This window comes from Dasypus novemcinctus, unplaced genomic scaffold (assembly GCF_030445035.2).
Source record: "Dasypus novemcinctus isolate mDasNov1 unplaced genomic scaffold, mDasNov1.1.hap2 scaffold_157, whole genome shotgun sequence".
NCBI classification, from domain to species: domain Eukaryota; kingdom Metazoa; phylum Chordata; class Mammalia; order Cingulata; family Dasypodidae; genus Dasypus; species Dasypus novemcinctus.
This window is the reverse complement of record NW_026688157.1, coordinates 736,304-753,999: the sequence shown is the minus strand read 5'-3', so window position 1 is coordinate 753,999 and position 17,696 is coordinate 736,304. Positions and strand designations below refer to the sequence as shown.

Genomic DNA, 17,696 nt, shown 5'->3' with positions numbered 1-17,696 from the left:
AAGAGGTTGTGGCTCAACTGATGGAGCATCCGCCTACCATCTGGAGGGTCCAGGGTTCAAACCCAAGGCCTCGTGACCCATGTGGTGAGCTGGCCCATGCGCAGTTCTGCCTGTGTGCAAGGAGTGCCATGCGGGGTGCCCCATGCGCAAAGAATGCACCCTGCAAGGAGAGCTGCCCCATGTGAAAAAAGCACAGCCTGCCCAGGAGTGGCGCCACACCCACACAGAGCTGATGCAGCATGACGCGACAACAGTGAAAAAAAAACCAACAACACAGTTTCCCAGTGAGGCATGACGAGAATGCAAGTGGACACAGACGAATGCACAGCGAATGGACAGAGAGCAGACAATGGAGGGGAAGGGGAGAGAAATAAACAAAAATAAAAATGTTAAAAAAAAATTTTATAAAGCTGAAGTTAGTGGTTATGTAGGACTGGGGAAGGACTGCTAAGGGGAATGGAGTTTTTTCTTTTGTAGTAATTGTTATAAATATTTTTTGTGGTGATGAATACAGAACATTGTAATTATACTAAAAGCCACTGATTATACATACACTTTGGATAGATCATATGGTATATGAATGTATCTCAATAAAACTGCTTAATAAATTAGTAATTTTTTAAAGAATAGGCAGAAATGGCAGCTATGTACAGCAGAGGGAGCATAGAGAGATTGAGAGGTGAAGAATTTTCTTGTTAGTTTGCTTTTTGTTTATTATTTCTATTACTGAATTAATGAAAATGCTCTAATGATGACTGAGGTGATGCACAACTATGTGATTATACCAAATACCACTGATTGTATATTTTGAACGAACTGTATGCTTTATTAATATGTATCAATAAAATTGACTTGTTGAAAAATTAAATCAGTCTAACCTCAAATTGATACCTTAAAGCTATTTCAATTTATTTAAAACATTCTTGGCTTGAACTCAAACTAAAAATAAAAATCATGTTACTATTTCTAATTTAAGCATTCAGTCCTTTAAAAATCATGTTCTACAAAAGGCTGTATTTTCAGAGTTGGTTTTTCAAAAGACCTTCGGTTTTGGCTTATTCCTTCTCACTGGCCCTAATCTAGCTGATTTAGTAGATGCCTTTTCTCCCCCACAGAAAATACCAGCTCTCTAGAATTTCTGGCTAATTAGAATTTGGGATAGTATATTACCAGTTGTAATTATATATCTAAGCTCAACTATTACATCAAAGCAGTATTCCTTCTTCTGTTTTTCACTAAACATCACACTGTCTCAAAAAGAAATGGCTGAGAAAACATACCGATTCATCCTTCTTGCCCTTTCCAATACTTCAAACATATGCTCTTGAAACAAATCCAGCCGCCGGTAGCGATTATTTTCAACATTCTTCCTAATTATGTCAAAAGTAAGGGGAGATTTGCTTGGAAAATTGGGATCCACTGCAGGAATTTCTGCTAAGGAATCACTGTAGCATCTTCCCTCATCATCCTGATGACTCATGACTGACACAAAAAGATTGTGAATAAGCTCCTGAATCAGCAAGGTCACATTTGGGACATGAGAGTCCTCATCTCCCTCTAGGTCTCTCCGAGTTTCAAGCAGAACTTTGTGAAGGACAAGTGCATCTTTGTAGATCAGAGACTCAGGTTCATTGTAAGTACAGGCATTGTTAAACATCATGACAAAATCTTCAACCATCGAGTCAATATCTTGGTATTTGTTGGCCATCATGTGACTTCTAATTTTTTCCATGTCCATAGGCTTTTTGATGGTCAGATAGTAGTCAGGCAGTTCAGATCTGGAGGGAAGTCTCAGAAATATGGCACTGAGGCGACGGCCCCTCTTATCAGTATAGTTCTTTACAGCTTCATAGACTTCATTTAGTTTCTGCTGCATTGGAGTCATGTATTTAGATTTTTTAGGAGAAATGCCACTCTTCCTACCTAAAGAAAGAGATTTAATTAAATGGGTAAAATTAAATAAATGAAACTAAATTCATATACATTTGGTGGTATAACCACAAAAAGGAGATTATTCCAAGTTATTGGTAAAATAGTAATTAGCACACCTCTAGTGAAATATATCCTGAGTATAAAAAAGAACTGGAAAAAATTTAAACCATTTTTTAGTAAACATGTTTCTGGTGGAAAAGTAAATACTATTTTACTGAGACTGTTGTGACTAAGATGGAATAAAGCAAGTGAGCAGCTATGTGACATTCTCATTCCACCACCTCTCTGGTGCCCTTGAGAACTAAGATCTTCATCATTGGAAAAAAAAAGAGATACCAATATAAGACAGAGGAAACTGAGTAAATATCTTTTAGACTTGAATCTCAATTGAAAGTATAAGTATGAATTTATGATGTATTTTATCTTTAAATATAAACTCTCTCACATACAAACTTTCTAGCTCTAACCATTAAAAATGTTTAAAAACAATGACTAGCCCTGTGACTATAGTTTTAAAATACTAATACCCACTAAGAGGTCAGGTTCCTTGCCAAATGTCTGATTCTCAGTCTGTAAAAGATGAGCCTGGTATATATTGAAACACCAGATAGCAATAAATCTATAACCTGCTTCTTATACATGGTCTTGTCAAAAGAAAATATAAACTGAACTAGGACAATATAAGTGTCAGTTACAGTAATGACTGCAATGGATTAAAACTCAGCAATATGCTTAATTCTAGGAGTTCTTAATGATACATAGCAAACAAAAAACTGAAGACATGTTGGAGGATGTTAGAAAACCAATGCACTATTTTGAACTGGTAAATAAAGGGGGAAAGAGATGAACAACAAAAATTAAATGCTTTTATCTTCCTTTAAAAACAAAACAAAAACTACCACTGGGTAACCAAATATTAGATATTTCTCTATAGAGAAGTATTCAAGTTAATAAATGAGCAAGGAATGATACAAGTAATGCTATCATTACTTTGCATCCCTTTAATAAGTAAATGAAGTGAGCATCAATAGATGTTAACATAACAGAAACAAAAAACCAGATATCATATGCCACCTGATAGAAAGACATATACCACCTATGAAGCTGTTTTTTGTGCCCAAGAGAGGGAATGAGGGATCAAACCGAATCTGATTAAGCCTCTGGCTCCAACTCTCAATTTATAGGAAATACAAAGGACAGAGGATCATGCTCAACTACAACATAGGAGTGCAACTGGCAAAACCCAGACTGTTGGAAACTAATAGTACAAAACCAATTTCTTCAACAAATAAAATGTTAAGGGGGAAAAAAAGAGAGATCAAGGGGAACTTACAGATTAAAAGAAACTTATTTGATGCAATCTAAATGTTAGGAGCCTCTTATGAAGTATCCCTGGAAAGATGAAAACTAAATCTAATCAAGTATTTAGAATTAATTTCCATTTATAAGAAAAAAGGATGATAAAGGATAAAGGAAGCAAACTAATTCAGAACTTAGTCTTAAATTAGTCTTAGATTAATCCAAACAAATACAGAACTCCACTGTACAAAAAAGTGGTTCCTTTAGTTAGTCAGTGGCCGGAGTTAAAAAAAATGAGGACTGCTCTAGATTATAAAAGCTTAAGAGCTTAACAATGAAATATAATATATAGAACTTATTTAGATCCTGATTTGAAGAAATCAACTGTAAAAATACATTTGCGAGACAATCATCAAAATTTAAAAATTTTTCAAGTATTAGATGAAACAAAAAAATTATTCCTAATTTTGTTAGGGTTGATAATGACTTCATGTTTTTTTAAGAACATGCCTGCAATTTTTAGAGATGCATACTAAACTATATTGGAAAGAAATGACGTGATTGAGCTGCTTTAAAATAATTTGTTAAAAAGTCTTATTAAATATTGAACCTGGGTAACAGCTATATTAAAGGTTAACTAACTATTCTTTATATTCACGTTTAAAAATTTTCATACTAAAAATAGAGGAATAAGAAGGAAATTAATATTCCACATAGGAATAGCCTTTCTCTGGACTTTTAAATGTATTTATTTAAATAATTATTTATTTATCTCCTAAACCAACTTACATAATTTATTCTAGTTTAAAAAGTCACTATTGTCCTTAAAAAGTAGAATAAAAGGTTTGCATTTATTCCATTTGATCTTCTTAAAATTAACAACTATTTCACCTAGTATGCTTTTAAAATTCCATGAAAAGGTAGGAGCTTTAAGAAGGAACTATCATTTAGCAGTGAATTATAATCAAAGCTACTGTGAAATTCAATTTATGGCATTTCATATTAAGAAGTATGGTTTCATTCCCCACCCTTTTAAAAAATTTGTTTATTTTTAGCAAATATGGCTCTAAAGAATATCTGACATCATTGTCACTTGTTTGGAATTTATTTAAATACTTCAAATAAGACAGAAATTTCTTGTTTAGCCCAATGGTATTTTAAAGTCTTCTCTTTCCTTAAAGCTTTAAATAAAACAACCAGTCACAGACCACATTTGAAGGTCAGCTGAGTTAACCTACAGTACAGTGGCAGACATTTTTACTGTTCAAATCGTCAATCTAGTAAGAATGCTAGGATTCATTTTTGTGTAGATAATAATCACATAGATGCACACAAAATATACAAAGTCTGCCACTGTTCTCTGCAGGCATCATACATTCTTACTACTTAACACTTACAAAATGTCCATAGCATTCAAGGAAGTAAGCAGAACCTCTGATAATCATAGTCTACACGCCATACCCCTTCTTAACAGTTTTATCTAAAACGCAACATAAGAGTGCTTAAGAGGAGGAAAGAAACTCCACGTTGGAGGCTAGTGAGTTCAAATATATTTATCATGATATTGCAGGGTCAGATGCTGGACATTATATATCCTGCCACAACTCACTGAATGTACTGGGGGAGAGTGTGAATTACAGGGTAAACTATTATCCACGTGGTGCAGTAGTGCTCCAAAATGTGTTTGCCAAATGTGATGAGTGTACCACAATGATGGAGGAGGTTGTTGATGTGACAGGAGTGGGGTGGGGGGATGGAGAGTATACAGGAACCTCTTATGTTTCTTATAATGTAACCTTTTTTGTGATGTATATATCGTTAAAAAAATACAATTTACAAAAATGATGGGGGTGGGGGGTGGGGGAAAAAAAAGAAGCATTAAACAAAAAAAGAACAAGTTTGAGAGTAAAAATCATGATATTCTGGAAAGGGTAAATTTATTCAGAAAGTTCTGCTTCCAAGTTGCTTGCAGTTTTCAGTTCCTACTATGGCCAGAATGTTTTGCATGAGACAAATGAATTACGTAATTAAATACAAAAAAAAGGCAACAAAACAAAACAAAACAAAAAAACCAAATACGTTTATCAATTATTTTAATATTATTTCAGTAAAGCAGTAATCCATCCTTGTCAGACTAAACTGAATAACAAAGTGTGAGGGTGCCTTACTCAGCTTGAGTTTGGGAGAAGCCATGTCATCATCATCGGGCAGCGGGCCCAGCTCTTTCCTTTTGTCCTTGAGCAATTTCTCCAGGATGTGTGCATCATTGTATACCTATAACACATAAATATATTTAAAAATTATTTTCTAAAAGAACTTCTAATTGAAATAGAATTCATCTCTATAAAGAATTTCAGAAACAGTTTAGGACAGTTTGGAACTCAAAAAAAATGCTTAGGCTCACTATAGAGCTAAAAGCACAATCTCTGTGGGGTGGGTGGGGGCACCTGCCTCTTCAATTTGTTTCTGAAGCTTCCCAAGTGACTCTAATGTGCAGACACGCAAGCTGAAGTTTGAGAACCACTGCAGCTGAATCGCTGCAAGTTTAACCAGAAGTTCTGAAACACATTCACAAATGTTTTCTTCAAAAACCTACCTTTTCCTCTAGACCCTCAAGGTAATAGAGGTAGCCCAATGGAAATCAGAGATGAACTATTTCTGATAGTTGAAGAGTAGTATCTCAAATATTGCTAAATCCAAAGTCTGTGCTCAGAGAGTGGGTTTACAGTCTGGAATTTGATTTGGAGAAAAGGCAACAATTGCTGCTTAGTGATTTCTCTCTGAAGACTGAGGCAAGGGTGGTAATAGTAATATGTAGCCAAGAACAAGGTTATTTATGTTCTTGGCTTCAACCTCCCCAGTTGCCTCCCTGTACCTCTGCAGGAGAGTCCTCTCTACCACTAGTGAAGAGGGGCTGAGGGAAGAAGTGATCTCTCTTCTCTGGCCATATCTCTCTCTTTAAAAGATTTATTTATTTATTTCCTCTCCCCCACTGTCCTCGCCCCCCATTGTTTGCACTTGCTGACTTCTCTCTGCTTGTCTTCTTTTTTCAGGAGGCACTGGGAACCAAATCCAGGACTGCCCATATGGGAGGGAGGCACCCAATCACTTGAGCCACCTCTGCTCCCTGGCCATATCTCCTAGGGGTGACTTTTTTCCTCAAGCAGTGATAGATAAGCAGCACATTAACCAATGATACTGAGGAGAGTATAAATCCCTATGACAGAGAGAACCATTTCTTTGATCCATGAGTAGATCCTCAGCACTCTCTCTCTCCCCTTCTCCCCCTTGCCTTCCTATCTACCTTTATCTATCTATCTATCCATCCATCCATCCATCCATCTTTAGGAGGTAACTGGGATTGAACCTGGGACCTCGTACATGCAAATCAGACATTCAATCACTGAGCTACACCTGCTCCAATGCACCTACTTTATTTTATAGTCAAGTGTAATAGCAGAAATAAGGGAATAAGTGATTTGAAAATGTTATATTATTTCTGAAAGATTTAAAGTGGATACAGGATATAACACAGAAAAAACATCAAAAAAGGAAGAATGCATCTCAGCTATACTGATGAAGAACTGAAAATCAAAATGCTTCATACCAAAATCAATTATTTAGAGGTATGTTTACGGGAATATCATGTCAAATCTTAAATAATACCACAATTTTCTGAACTAGATGTGAAAAAGTATGGCTACTGAGGATAGTAATAAGTATGATGATGAAAGATTTTAATCCTGTTGGCTCTCATTTGGGTACACTGTGCCTAAAGCTCTTGTATAGATTATCTCATTTAAATCCTATAACAACCCTCATGCAAACACTATTATCCCAAATTTACAGGTGAGGAAACTAAGGCTCAGAAAGGATGTGTTATTTGCACAGACACTGGCAGAGTAGATTCAAATCTAAAATGTCAGAGTACAGAATATGAGTTTTTAACCTCTACAAAGCACTGCCTATCATTCTAAACAGTTCAGAAATGACAAAGTATTAACTTAGTCATTGAGAAGAATAAACTACATGAGGCATCTGGACCTGGTCTTTCATCATGGTATTAAATGGTATTAAATTACCAGCACCCAAAAGAAAATGTGCCTACTCCAGGACCCACACATCCTTACCTGTGAACCCTCTTCGTTATAGTGCCTTGCATTCCGGAACATCAACTTCATATCTTCTATCATTCCTTCCTCCCCTGCATATTTGTCATTGCGGATGTTATGTTCAATTATTTTCAAGTCCATTGGCTCCAAGATAATTTTATAATAATCAGGATAGTCCTTTTTGGATGGTTTAACCATAAACAGATCACAAAGTCTTCTGCCTGAACCTGGCTCTCGAGCTTCAAGAACAACATTGAATAAGATTTTCATTCGCTGCTTTCTTATGTTCTTTTTACTGTTGAGGGAGGAGGCAGAGAGAGTTTTGGAAAAATGAGAATGGATTCAGTTTTCTTTATACAAAGATGAACATGAAATGAAACCAATTAATCTTTGAGGGCCAGGTGTTTAATAATCATTAGAATTTACTGATTACATCTGCCACACAGACAATAAACATGCTATAAGCATATATCACAAAAATTTCCAAAATAGTTAAAACGGTGACCCTGGCAGGACAGCCAATGAACATCAAACTTATTTGTAACATTTCATGAAATGCAATGCTTGAAAAAAGATCTTGTCTGACATCCAGAGAAAATGAAACTCTATTATCCAGTTGGAACATATTTTAAGATGAATACAGAATAAGTGCAACAAATCTAGTGATTCCCTGTTATTTCTAACAATCCTCACTTCCAAGCCAAAAAACCTACAAAAAAACAAAATATAAAAAATAAAACATAAAAACAAAAAACACGCAAAAACCATCAACATAAGGAGAAGTGTTCAATCTCTTAAAATAATCTCTCTCGAACACTTGCACATTCTGTTCATCAGAAAACAAAGGGAGACTATGCCAGGCCAGTATCTCTAGAGCGAGTACAAGTCTCTCTGGCTTTTATTCTGTCAGGGTCAGTCCCTGTTCCATCCTTCCTTCAGCATTACTCCACAATCTCAACCAAGCTTAAAGAGTAAATGGTGTGTATGGTTTGCCTGAGCTCTCTAGAGTAAATTTTCATTCTTGCACTGCCCTCTAAATTGTCCCAGCGATACGAATGCTGAGAAACAGATGTGAGTGATATGGACAAAGAACAGCAGACCCAAAGATTAGAACCAGAGCTAAAAAGGGATGAAAGAGAGCTATGGTCTAGTCTCCCAATAGTTGAGGAAACTGGCTCTGAGAGGCTGAATGACTAGTCCAGGGAATTGTGAGAAGAGATGTCTTCTGATTTGATTTCTGGTCCACTGTTCTTATTTCTTCACGACACTGGTAAAGAAATCCTAGCCAGACTTGGACCAGCAGTCAGAGAGGTAATAAAGAGAAATCACTATGACTTAATTTTTATTCAATAAACATTTCCTGAGATTATTTGTCCCCTGTCCTATAAATGGAAGTAGTTCGTTCCTGAAGCAAACTATGTGGCTGTTAAGAGTCTCCCATTCCAGTCTTCTGACCATACTTTACTGCTGGGTCATGAAGAAGCTGCAGGCTAGATATTCCTCTCAGGGCTTAAAATATATTAAAACAAAAACAAAAACAAAAAAACTCAAAAAAAAATCTATCTTTAAATCAAGATTTTAAAATATCTCAGAAATGCTCATCTTACCAGTATCACGAAGCTCAGGACAAAGTGAAACTAGTCCAATTAGGAGAGAAAAAGTAAAGACTCTCCATCTCCTAGGGCTCAAGTCAGCCTCATCACCTGACTTTATCCTGAATGCTTATCTCCCTTTGTGGCCCTGAGATCGTTCCTGCCATTTTCTCCCCTTACTACTTTTGTATCTCTCCATGTCAAGTAGGTGTGGGTTAGGTAATGGCAATCTAGGAGAAGTTTCATCTAGCGGAGCTATTTCTCTAAAGAGGCACCTTAGGGTGATGACGTGAGAGAGGAGCTTTCTCACCTAGGTCTTCAGCAAGTGGATCATGGAAAGGGAACTTCAGATAGAGCTCCCATACCACAGAGCTCCACATGTGGGCAGACATTATAACAACAATGACTTTCACCTTTAGGAATCCTCTAAAGGGAAATTTCAGAACTTGGATTTGATATCACAGAAATCTACACATTAAAACTGATTAAATCAGGACCAAGATGGCAGAGTAAGATACCTCAGGGTTCTCCCCTTCCCCCCACCCAAAAGCTTTGAACAACCAGTAAATCTGGCAAAAACATCTTTCTCAAAGCTCCAGAAAACAGTTAAAGGACTGCAGTAACAGGAAAGGTTATCCTAAGAGATGTAACACCTCTCTTTAAGTTGGTGTTTTTGTTTTAGAAGGAAGTATTATTGGTAATAGGGAATCACTAGGTTTGTTGCACTTTTGCTCTCATGAAATGCAATGCTTGAATAAAGATCTTACCTGACATCAAAAGAAAATGAAATTCTATCATCAACTGGAACATATTTATGTTTTTAAGATGAACAGCACACTGAATCAAGAAAAAGGCTACTTAAAAGTGATAGGGTCCTGTGGTGCCCCAGCTGGCCATCCCCTACCCCTCACTGGCGCTATGGAGCCGGGGCACTCTCCCTGTGCAGATCCCTGGTCCCAGTTCCTGAGGGAGCAGTGAGTTAGCCTTGTGCATGCAACAGAAGCATGTATGTCTGGCCCATTATGTCTGGTGGTGACCTGAGGGACTTACTCTGTGAGAACGTCCTGTGTCTAGAAGGCAGTTCACCAAGCTCTCCTACAGGACACTATAAGAGCATTGTCAAGTCATACTATCTGGGGCAAGGTATGGCAGGATGTAGGACATACATGTATGGAAACTATTTTCCTCTTGGAACCCTGTAAATGGGGAAATTCCTAGAGTCATATGTGCAGAAAGGAGCAGGTGTCCCTAGGTTCCTCAGGCTGTTCACTTTTCTTCATTCTTTCTTCTTTCTGCTCCTCAGACTGAATGATTTCAATTGTCTATTTTTCAAGTTCACTGATTCTTTCTTCTCTCATCTGATGAATTTTAAATTTCTATTACTGAGGTCTTCAGGTCTCTTTACTTCCTTGTCATAATTTCCATCTCTCTATTGATATTCCTTTTATTTTTCATCTATTGCTTTCCTGATTTCCTTTAGTTCTTTGTCCATGTTTTCTCTCTAGTTCTTTAAGCATACTGAGGACCATTTTTAAAAGCCTTTGTCTGGTTAAGTCCCAGGTCTTATCCTTCTCACTGATGGTTTCTAATGCCTTAATCTTTTCCTTTGCTTGGGCCAACACTTCCTGTTTCTTTGTATGTTTTGTGATCTTTTGTGGAAACCTGGACATTTTGATACTTTAAAGTGTTATTGCTGGAATTTAGATTCTGAGGCATCTGTTCCTTAAGCTTGTATCCAGCTAGTGTTACGTGTTATGACAGAGTTTTCCTTGATTGCTGGAAAGAAGGAAGAAGGGAGGGATAGAGAGAGGGGAGGGAGGAAAGGCAGGGAAGGCAGGCAGGAAGAAAACACCTTTCCCAGTCTACACTTCGTAGACTGACCTGCACAAGCCTCTCGGTCAGGGTTTATGCATACAATGAGTTAAGAGGATATAGCTCCAGGCTAAAATTCAGGGACCTCTCTGGTCCTTTCTGCGCATGTGTCTTGTCTAGGGCATGTGGGTATGACCCTAGGAAGTCCCTTGTTTACATGATAATGAGCATCCCCACTTCCCTAGGAAATAGTTTCTTCACTGTCTGGGCACTGCACTGTTTGTCCTCATCTCTTGCTCCAGACAGCACAATCTGACTGCTCTTCCACAGTATTCTACAGAGGAGTTACCAGAGCTGCCTTTAAAAGCCGGGTATGTTCTGAGAGGGCGAGTCGTTCAGGCCACCACCAGAGAGATTGTGCCAGACATACATGCTTCCAATATGTGCATGAGGGTTACTCTGTTCTCTCTGGAACTGGCAACAAGGATTTGCACATGAGATGCATGGGCGAGAGCCACACTGAGGGGTGAGGAGCTAGCAGGCCCAAGCACCTTGAGATCCTATAGCTTTTAAGTAGTCTTTTTTTCTTCATTTGGTGCTCACCACATTACTGTTGTCCTTTAACTGTTTTCTGTAGTTTTAAGAAAGATGTTTCTGCATGGAATGAAGCCCTGAAGTGTCTAGTCCACTATCTCAAACCTCTTTTCTATTTTTAACATGACAGCATTAGCGCTGACTCTCATACTTTGTGGCTGACCATTTTATCAAATGTCTTTATCATTATTTTTTCTCTGAAGCTATCACTTATTATATGTACTCATATTTGCATATATAGACACATAATTCCTGTTTATAGTAATAATAGCTAACTCCTCTACCATGTGCCAGGCACTGTGCAAACACTGTACATGCGCTCTCATTTACTTCTCAATCTCTGAGAACCAGATACAATTACTATTCCAACTTTGCAGGTGCAAACTGAGCTTAGAGAGATTGAGTGAATATCTGACGCAGTAGAACTAACACTTGAATCGAATGATAATCACACTGCTTTTATTATGTCCCTCCATTTCCCATAAATCAGTGCCTACCAATGACCTCTCTAACCAAATTCAACCCTGTTCAAAGGCTTTAAGGACCCCCAGCATTTAGCTCTCTCTGCTCGTAAAACTTCTGAAGGTCTTGCTGTTAAGCTAAGTAAACCCCAAGGGTTCTTTCTTCTACAGGGTCTGCTATATTTTATCTCCAAATCTTTAAAGAATTAAACTTTTCAATTTATCTTTTCCAGTAAGTCTTCCCAGACTACTAACATCTGACTAAAAATACAATGAAATCAACTGAGTCCTCAATGATGTTAAAAGGCACTCCTTCCAGAAAATAATCAGAACTATATTTACTGAGTACTTATTACAACCAGGGCCTGTTCTAAGTGCATTATACATATTAGCCAATTGGGTCCTCACAACAATTCTATGTAGGTATTACCATCAACCCCTTTTTCAGATGAAGACATTGAGATGAGGCTGCTCAGATAGATCACAGAGCTAATAAGAGGAACATCTGGGATATAAACTTGGGCAGTTAGGCTCTAGAGCTCAGGGTTAAAACACTATTCTGTGATGTGCTCCATTTCTGTTTCTTCTACCACTCAGAGTCAGAGACATACAGTATGAATGATATAGAAGAAATAACGAGTTACATTGTCTCCTTTAAATTTATCAACTGAGGAAGAAAATTTTTCTTAAGGAAAATTTAGGAAGATGACAATAATATAATTTTCTACAATTGACTACATATATAGCAAATTGGTAGAAAACTTTTTAATACTTCTACTTTTCAAGGAAAAGCATGGAGGGGAAATAATCTTTCCTAAAGTTCTTTGGGCAATCATGCAGTATTTCCATGAAACTACATAGCTGTGTACAATATTATTTTACTATATTGCTCCCACAAAATTTCATTTGTTTTCAAATTGCCTCTTTGCCTGGCCCAGAATTTGTGGCAGGTGGAGATGACGACTGAATTTCCTCCTTTATGTCATATAAGGGCAGAGACTAGTGTTGTACAGGGAATTCACACTCCATGAATGCCAGATGGCAAATGTGAAAACATGAATACCACATGATTATTACTAAGGCTTAACATGGGAAAACTCATTGGCTGCTTTTAAAATCGTAAGTATCATGCAAAAGAATGATGCTTTTAAAGAAACAATATATGGACAAGATCAGAGCCTGAGGAAATGCACTCATGCTCTAGAAGCACTAATTCATTGCACAGATATCCACATGCATTGATATCACTGGACTGTCAGTGTCTGTTCTGATCCCTCCACCATTCCCAATCTGTAAAAGACATCCCTGAACAGGAATCGACCAGTCACTGGACACCAGCAATGCCACCAAATCATCAACCTCTACTTTTAGCTTCAGAAGCACAAGTGACAATGATTGATGAGGGGGCTTTCTGCTCCCAGAAAAAGATTATGGCTACCATTGACCATATCCAAGCTACCTATTCTGAATTTATTTTACTAACCAAACTTCTAAGTACTGCTATCTTTTTCATACGATAAACTGACACCCCCCAAAAATCCTTTTATTTCACATGCTTAAGGCTTCACTTTCACCTAATCAGTACTGACCATGCCACAGAAGAGTTACACTTTTAAAAGGATGTTTACGCATAAAAAAGGACTGCACACCTGGATAGCCTCCTGAGACCCAACATCTCACTGTCATGAGTGTTCCTGGGAAAGCAGAAACAAACATTACATGTGAAGAGAAATAAAATAAGCAACATTGGAGGGTCATGTATAAACCAATTACGGTTAAGAAAAAAGAAAATTATTCAGTCCAAAGGATCAATGATATTAAGAATACTTGGAACATTTAACATGGAAGACAGTGGGCAGATTTTTGGGTAGAGGGCTGGGGAATGAGGGAAAAGAATGCACTAATAGAATAAAGCAAACCATACTCATATCAATTTTTCTCAGATTCTTTGGTATTTTTTTAAAATTAGGTAAAGACAATCATACACGATACTTAGGAGTCAGATTCAGCGGTACTTGGAAAACTTGGCCCTAAGTTCTCTGGCCACGCTTAACTTAATTAGGCTGTTGTGCCTACCTGCATTCTGGAGAAGAACCTCTTAACATAACAACCTTCTAAAAGGCTCATCGTGTTATTTTTCCTGTCATATCTAAAGGATAGGACTTGTTTCTCTCAACTTTCTAACATCCACTTATTACTGCATTTCCAACCCAGATTCGTTCTTTTATTGTTTTAGTGATGATTTATATTTGCTCTTCCTATATTTGTGTTTTTCACTTTATTATACAAAATATTTTTCAGGAAACCTGTTCATAAAAGATTTTTTGTCTGAAATGAGAATTTATTTTTCAAGAACATAATGCTTAGTTTCCTTTTTATGGGTGTGTTTAGGACAACTTTCATTTAATGTACTTGGGATGTCCCACCATCTAGAAGCCACAGAGATATGCAATTCTAGGGATATGGCCTGGGTTAATGCTTCCTTGTAACTCTTTTTTTTTTTTAAATCACTCAACTAGTTTAAGATCTTTCTTTTCATTCAGTGCTGGCACTAACTGTACCATCACCTTTCCTCCATTACCTTCTTTTGCCTGAGAAGTTTTTATCTTTGATTGGTGACTGATCTGGAAAACACAGGTGATGCTGTAGTAGTTATATAATTACACTCAAGATGTTCTTGATTTGATGTCTCTGATCTGGTTTCACAATTTTCCTCCGTTGTCCCTGGTATAACAAGGAATTAAGAACTTGGGAAGGATGAAATTCATAGGCCAGTAATGGAGGTGACTCACATCTCAGGGTACACCAACTGATTTAGTTACCATGGCATAGAATAGCAGTAATTTTAAAAGGTAAAAAAATTTCCCAAATGCTATTTATAAGAGGGAAAGACAGGATAGCTTCTCTTTTCTAAACCACATTTTTAAATTCTCAGATCTTAGTATGTCTATATAATGCATGTACAGAACTGTGTCATTACTAACAACTTCTTCATTGCAACTGTGAATCTGTCAAGCCCTGTTATTAGGGATCAGCTTCTTTCTTGTTTAAGGTTTCTTTCCTGGATTGACTGCTGTTGCAAAGATGGTAAGACAGTTAAGCTTGAGGGAGAACACAGTGTTTCACAATGATAGGCCAGAGAAACTCCATGTGGGATATACAGACAAAATAGAGTCCTGCATGATTCCTTATAGGAGTCCAGCTTCAAAGTCTCACAGTTTAAGTCCTCCTTCCATAAAATCCATGAAAGAAAGGAAGGAAGGATTAGTGAAGTTGAGAGAAATGTTCGAAGAAAAGAAAACCAAACATCTAGCTTAATATTTTATGAGCTATAGGAAATTATGATTTGGTATTTTACAATCTGACATCGTTAAAATAACATACAGGAATCAGATTACAAGGAAAAACAAAGGGGTAAGCTCAATGACTTAATTTCACTACAGTGGTAGTACTGAATTCCTTCTTACCTTTCCTAATTCATATTTGAGCTCTGCAATTCACCATGTAGAAATAACCTAAATTAGATTTAAGGGGCACTCTTAAAATGCCACATTTGAAAAAATAAAACATTGACAGCATTTAGATTTAAGTGGCACTCTTAAAATGCCACATGTAAAAAAATAAATGTGGACAGCATGTTTTGCCAAGCTACATTCATAGTGGTCATTTTTATCTAGGTCTTCTAAAAGCAATATGGTACTTACATTTTTTAAAAAAGAAAAAAAAGGGCCAATAATCCAATTTATAAATAATATGTTTTCCTTTTGAATTAATCAAATATTTGAAACTTTTAACAGAGTTCATACTTAAGAGCTTTTTAAAAAAAATATTTCTCTTCACTTATCTAAAACAAACTAAACAGGAACCGAGTGATATCTCCAGTGGTGACTATGTACCTTTTTCTTTTGGCACTACTAGTATCAGAGGTGGCTGAAGAGATCATGCTGTCTCCGTCCTCAATGTCATCTCTCCTTGCAATCTCCTTCTTCTTTGCCTAGAACAGAGCAGACCCTGGGAGTCAGGCTCACTCTACTGAGCACTCCTAGAATATATGAATGTTAAGAACTACATATATCACCCTCACTAAGAAAGATACAATCACACGTAGGATGAATGAAATTAAACATTTTCAATAACCCGATTTAATGAAAGTCTGCAAGACAGAAAAGTTGGTTAAAAAATGGACTTACAGAGTTGAGAAATAATGCTAGCTAAAGAGCAATTAAGACTACAAAGTGCAGGGACTTGCTAAAGGAACTGACCAAGTTGCAGGGGCATTATGTTCTGGCGGCTATATTTAAGTAAAGCCAACTCGTAGAGGGCCTTTGGTACCCTTGACTTCCAAAGGGCAGTGTGGCTAATAAGAAAAAAATACAAAGTAAGAGGTGAAAGAAGATGTACATTTCAGCACATACATTTTTTTCTACTTTTTATTTCAGTACATATATTTTTAAAAACCACCTGCCAAACAAAGCTTAAAGTCTACCCACAGCAGGCTTAGAGAATACATACGGAGTATTGAAAAGGAAATACCTGAGGTACACAGTACCATCTAAGAATCACATCAGTGACCAAAGAAAATAAAGATTTCTATGGGTGATCTGAAATTGAAGCAAATTTCTACCACAAAATTGTCAGGTAGACCCAGCTTGTATTTCATACCTGGGCCTTCCTGCCCCCCTCTCGATGACCTGTGATTGCAGATGTCCTGCAAGATGTGTGCTCAGAAAGGACAGGATAACCTCGTGGATACTATACGACTAATCTTTAAAAAAAAATGTCCTTCCCACCTTAACAGAGACAAAGTCTAGAACCAAAGGAATAAAGTCTAAATGATGGAATAATCTATGATTGAAGGGAAACTTCCTGAGTAGCCTAAAATCACCTCTTAGGGAAAAGTTTCTGCTTCCTAAACATACAAAGCCAATCCTGCCTAAACTATTACATCTATTATACATGGCTCTGACAACTTAAAAAAATATTTATCAATAACAATACTTGTGTGTGAAATAAATGACATGATATTGCTGGGGGAAATCACACATCTTAAAACACACTCAAAATGTGAAATTATTTCAAATATACACACAACAAACTTAGCAAAACCAAGAAATCATACCTGCATGACTTGCTGCAATTTCAGAACTCTCTTGTAGATGGCTGAATTGGGAACATTATAGCGTTTGGCATTCTCAAACATTAAATTCAGATCACACTCCAAATGATCTAAAGTTTCATATTCTTGGTTCTTTAGCTTCGTTCTATGAAAGACAAACACATGGCTAGAATTGTCCTCAACCATTATGAAACAGCCTTCCTACATGTAGCAGTTTGATACAGCTAAGAATTCCAAAAATAGATACAGGATTATGTTTGTAAATTAGTCTGTAGCTGGGCATGATTAAGTTATGATTAGGGCTTTGATTGGGCCATATCAGTAGGGCATTGACACCCTGCATCTTGGTGGGTGGGGACTCACAGATAAAAGGCATGGCAAAGGACAGAGTTGGAGATTTTGATGTTGGAGTTTGATGCTGGAGCCTTGAGCTGGAGCCCCGGGAAGTAAGCACACAGAAGAAAGAGAAGAAAGCCCCAGGAAGAAAGGAACCCTGAACCCAGAGAGAAGCAAGACCCAGGAAGAGAGGAATCCAGGAAGCCTGAATCCTCACAGACATCAGCAGCCAATATGCTCCAACATGTGGAAATATACTTTGGTGAGGGAAGTAACTTATGCTTTATGGCCTGGTATCTGTAAGCTCCTACCCCAAATAAATACCCTTTATAGAAACTAACCCATTTCTGGTATTTTGCATCAGCACCCCTTTGGCTGACTAATACACTATAAATCCAATGCAAAAATCATGGCAAGCATTAGATGGTACCTTTACTAGAGA

The 17,696-nt window shown here is 37.2% G+C and overlaps 1 protein-coding gene across 6 annotated transcripts in view; it reads right to left on the bottom strand.

The window, feature by feature from the left end:
• The window catches only part of PBRM1 (polybromo 1), a 196,262-nt gene that overhangs the window by 97,132 nt on the left and 81,434 nt on the right, over positions 1-17,696 (bottom strand). For 3 of the 6 annotated variants that reach the window (XM_058292596.2, XM_058292602.2, XM_071213615.1), the window contains exons 13-18: positions 16,922-17,063; positions 15,699-15,796; positions 13,452-13,496; positions 7,362-7,638; positions 5,400-5,505; positions 1,281-1,923 (exon numbers count right to left, since the gene is read on the bottom strand). In XM_058292596.2, coding sequence (XP_058148579.1) covers positions 1,281-1,923; positions 5,400-5,505; positions 7,362-7,638; positions 13,452-13,496; positions 15,699-15,796; positions 16,922-17,063 — 1,311 coding nt within the window. The remainder of the gene's footprint in view (positions 1-1,280; positions 1,924-5,399; positions 5,506-7,361; positions 7,639-13,451; positions 13,497-15,698; positions 15,797-16,921; positions 17,064-17,696) is intronic. The other 3 variants (XM_058292600.2, XM_058292603.2, XM_058292601.2) reach the window with 1 other exon arrangement.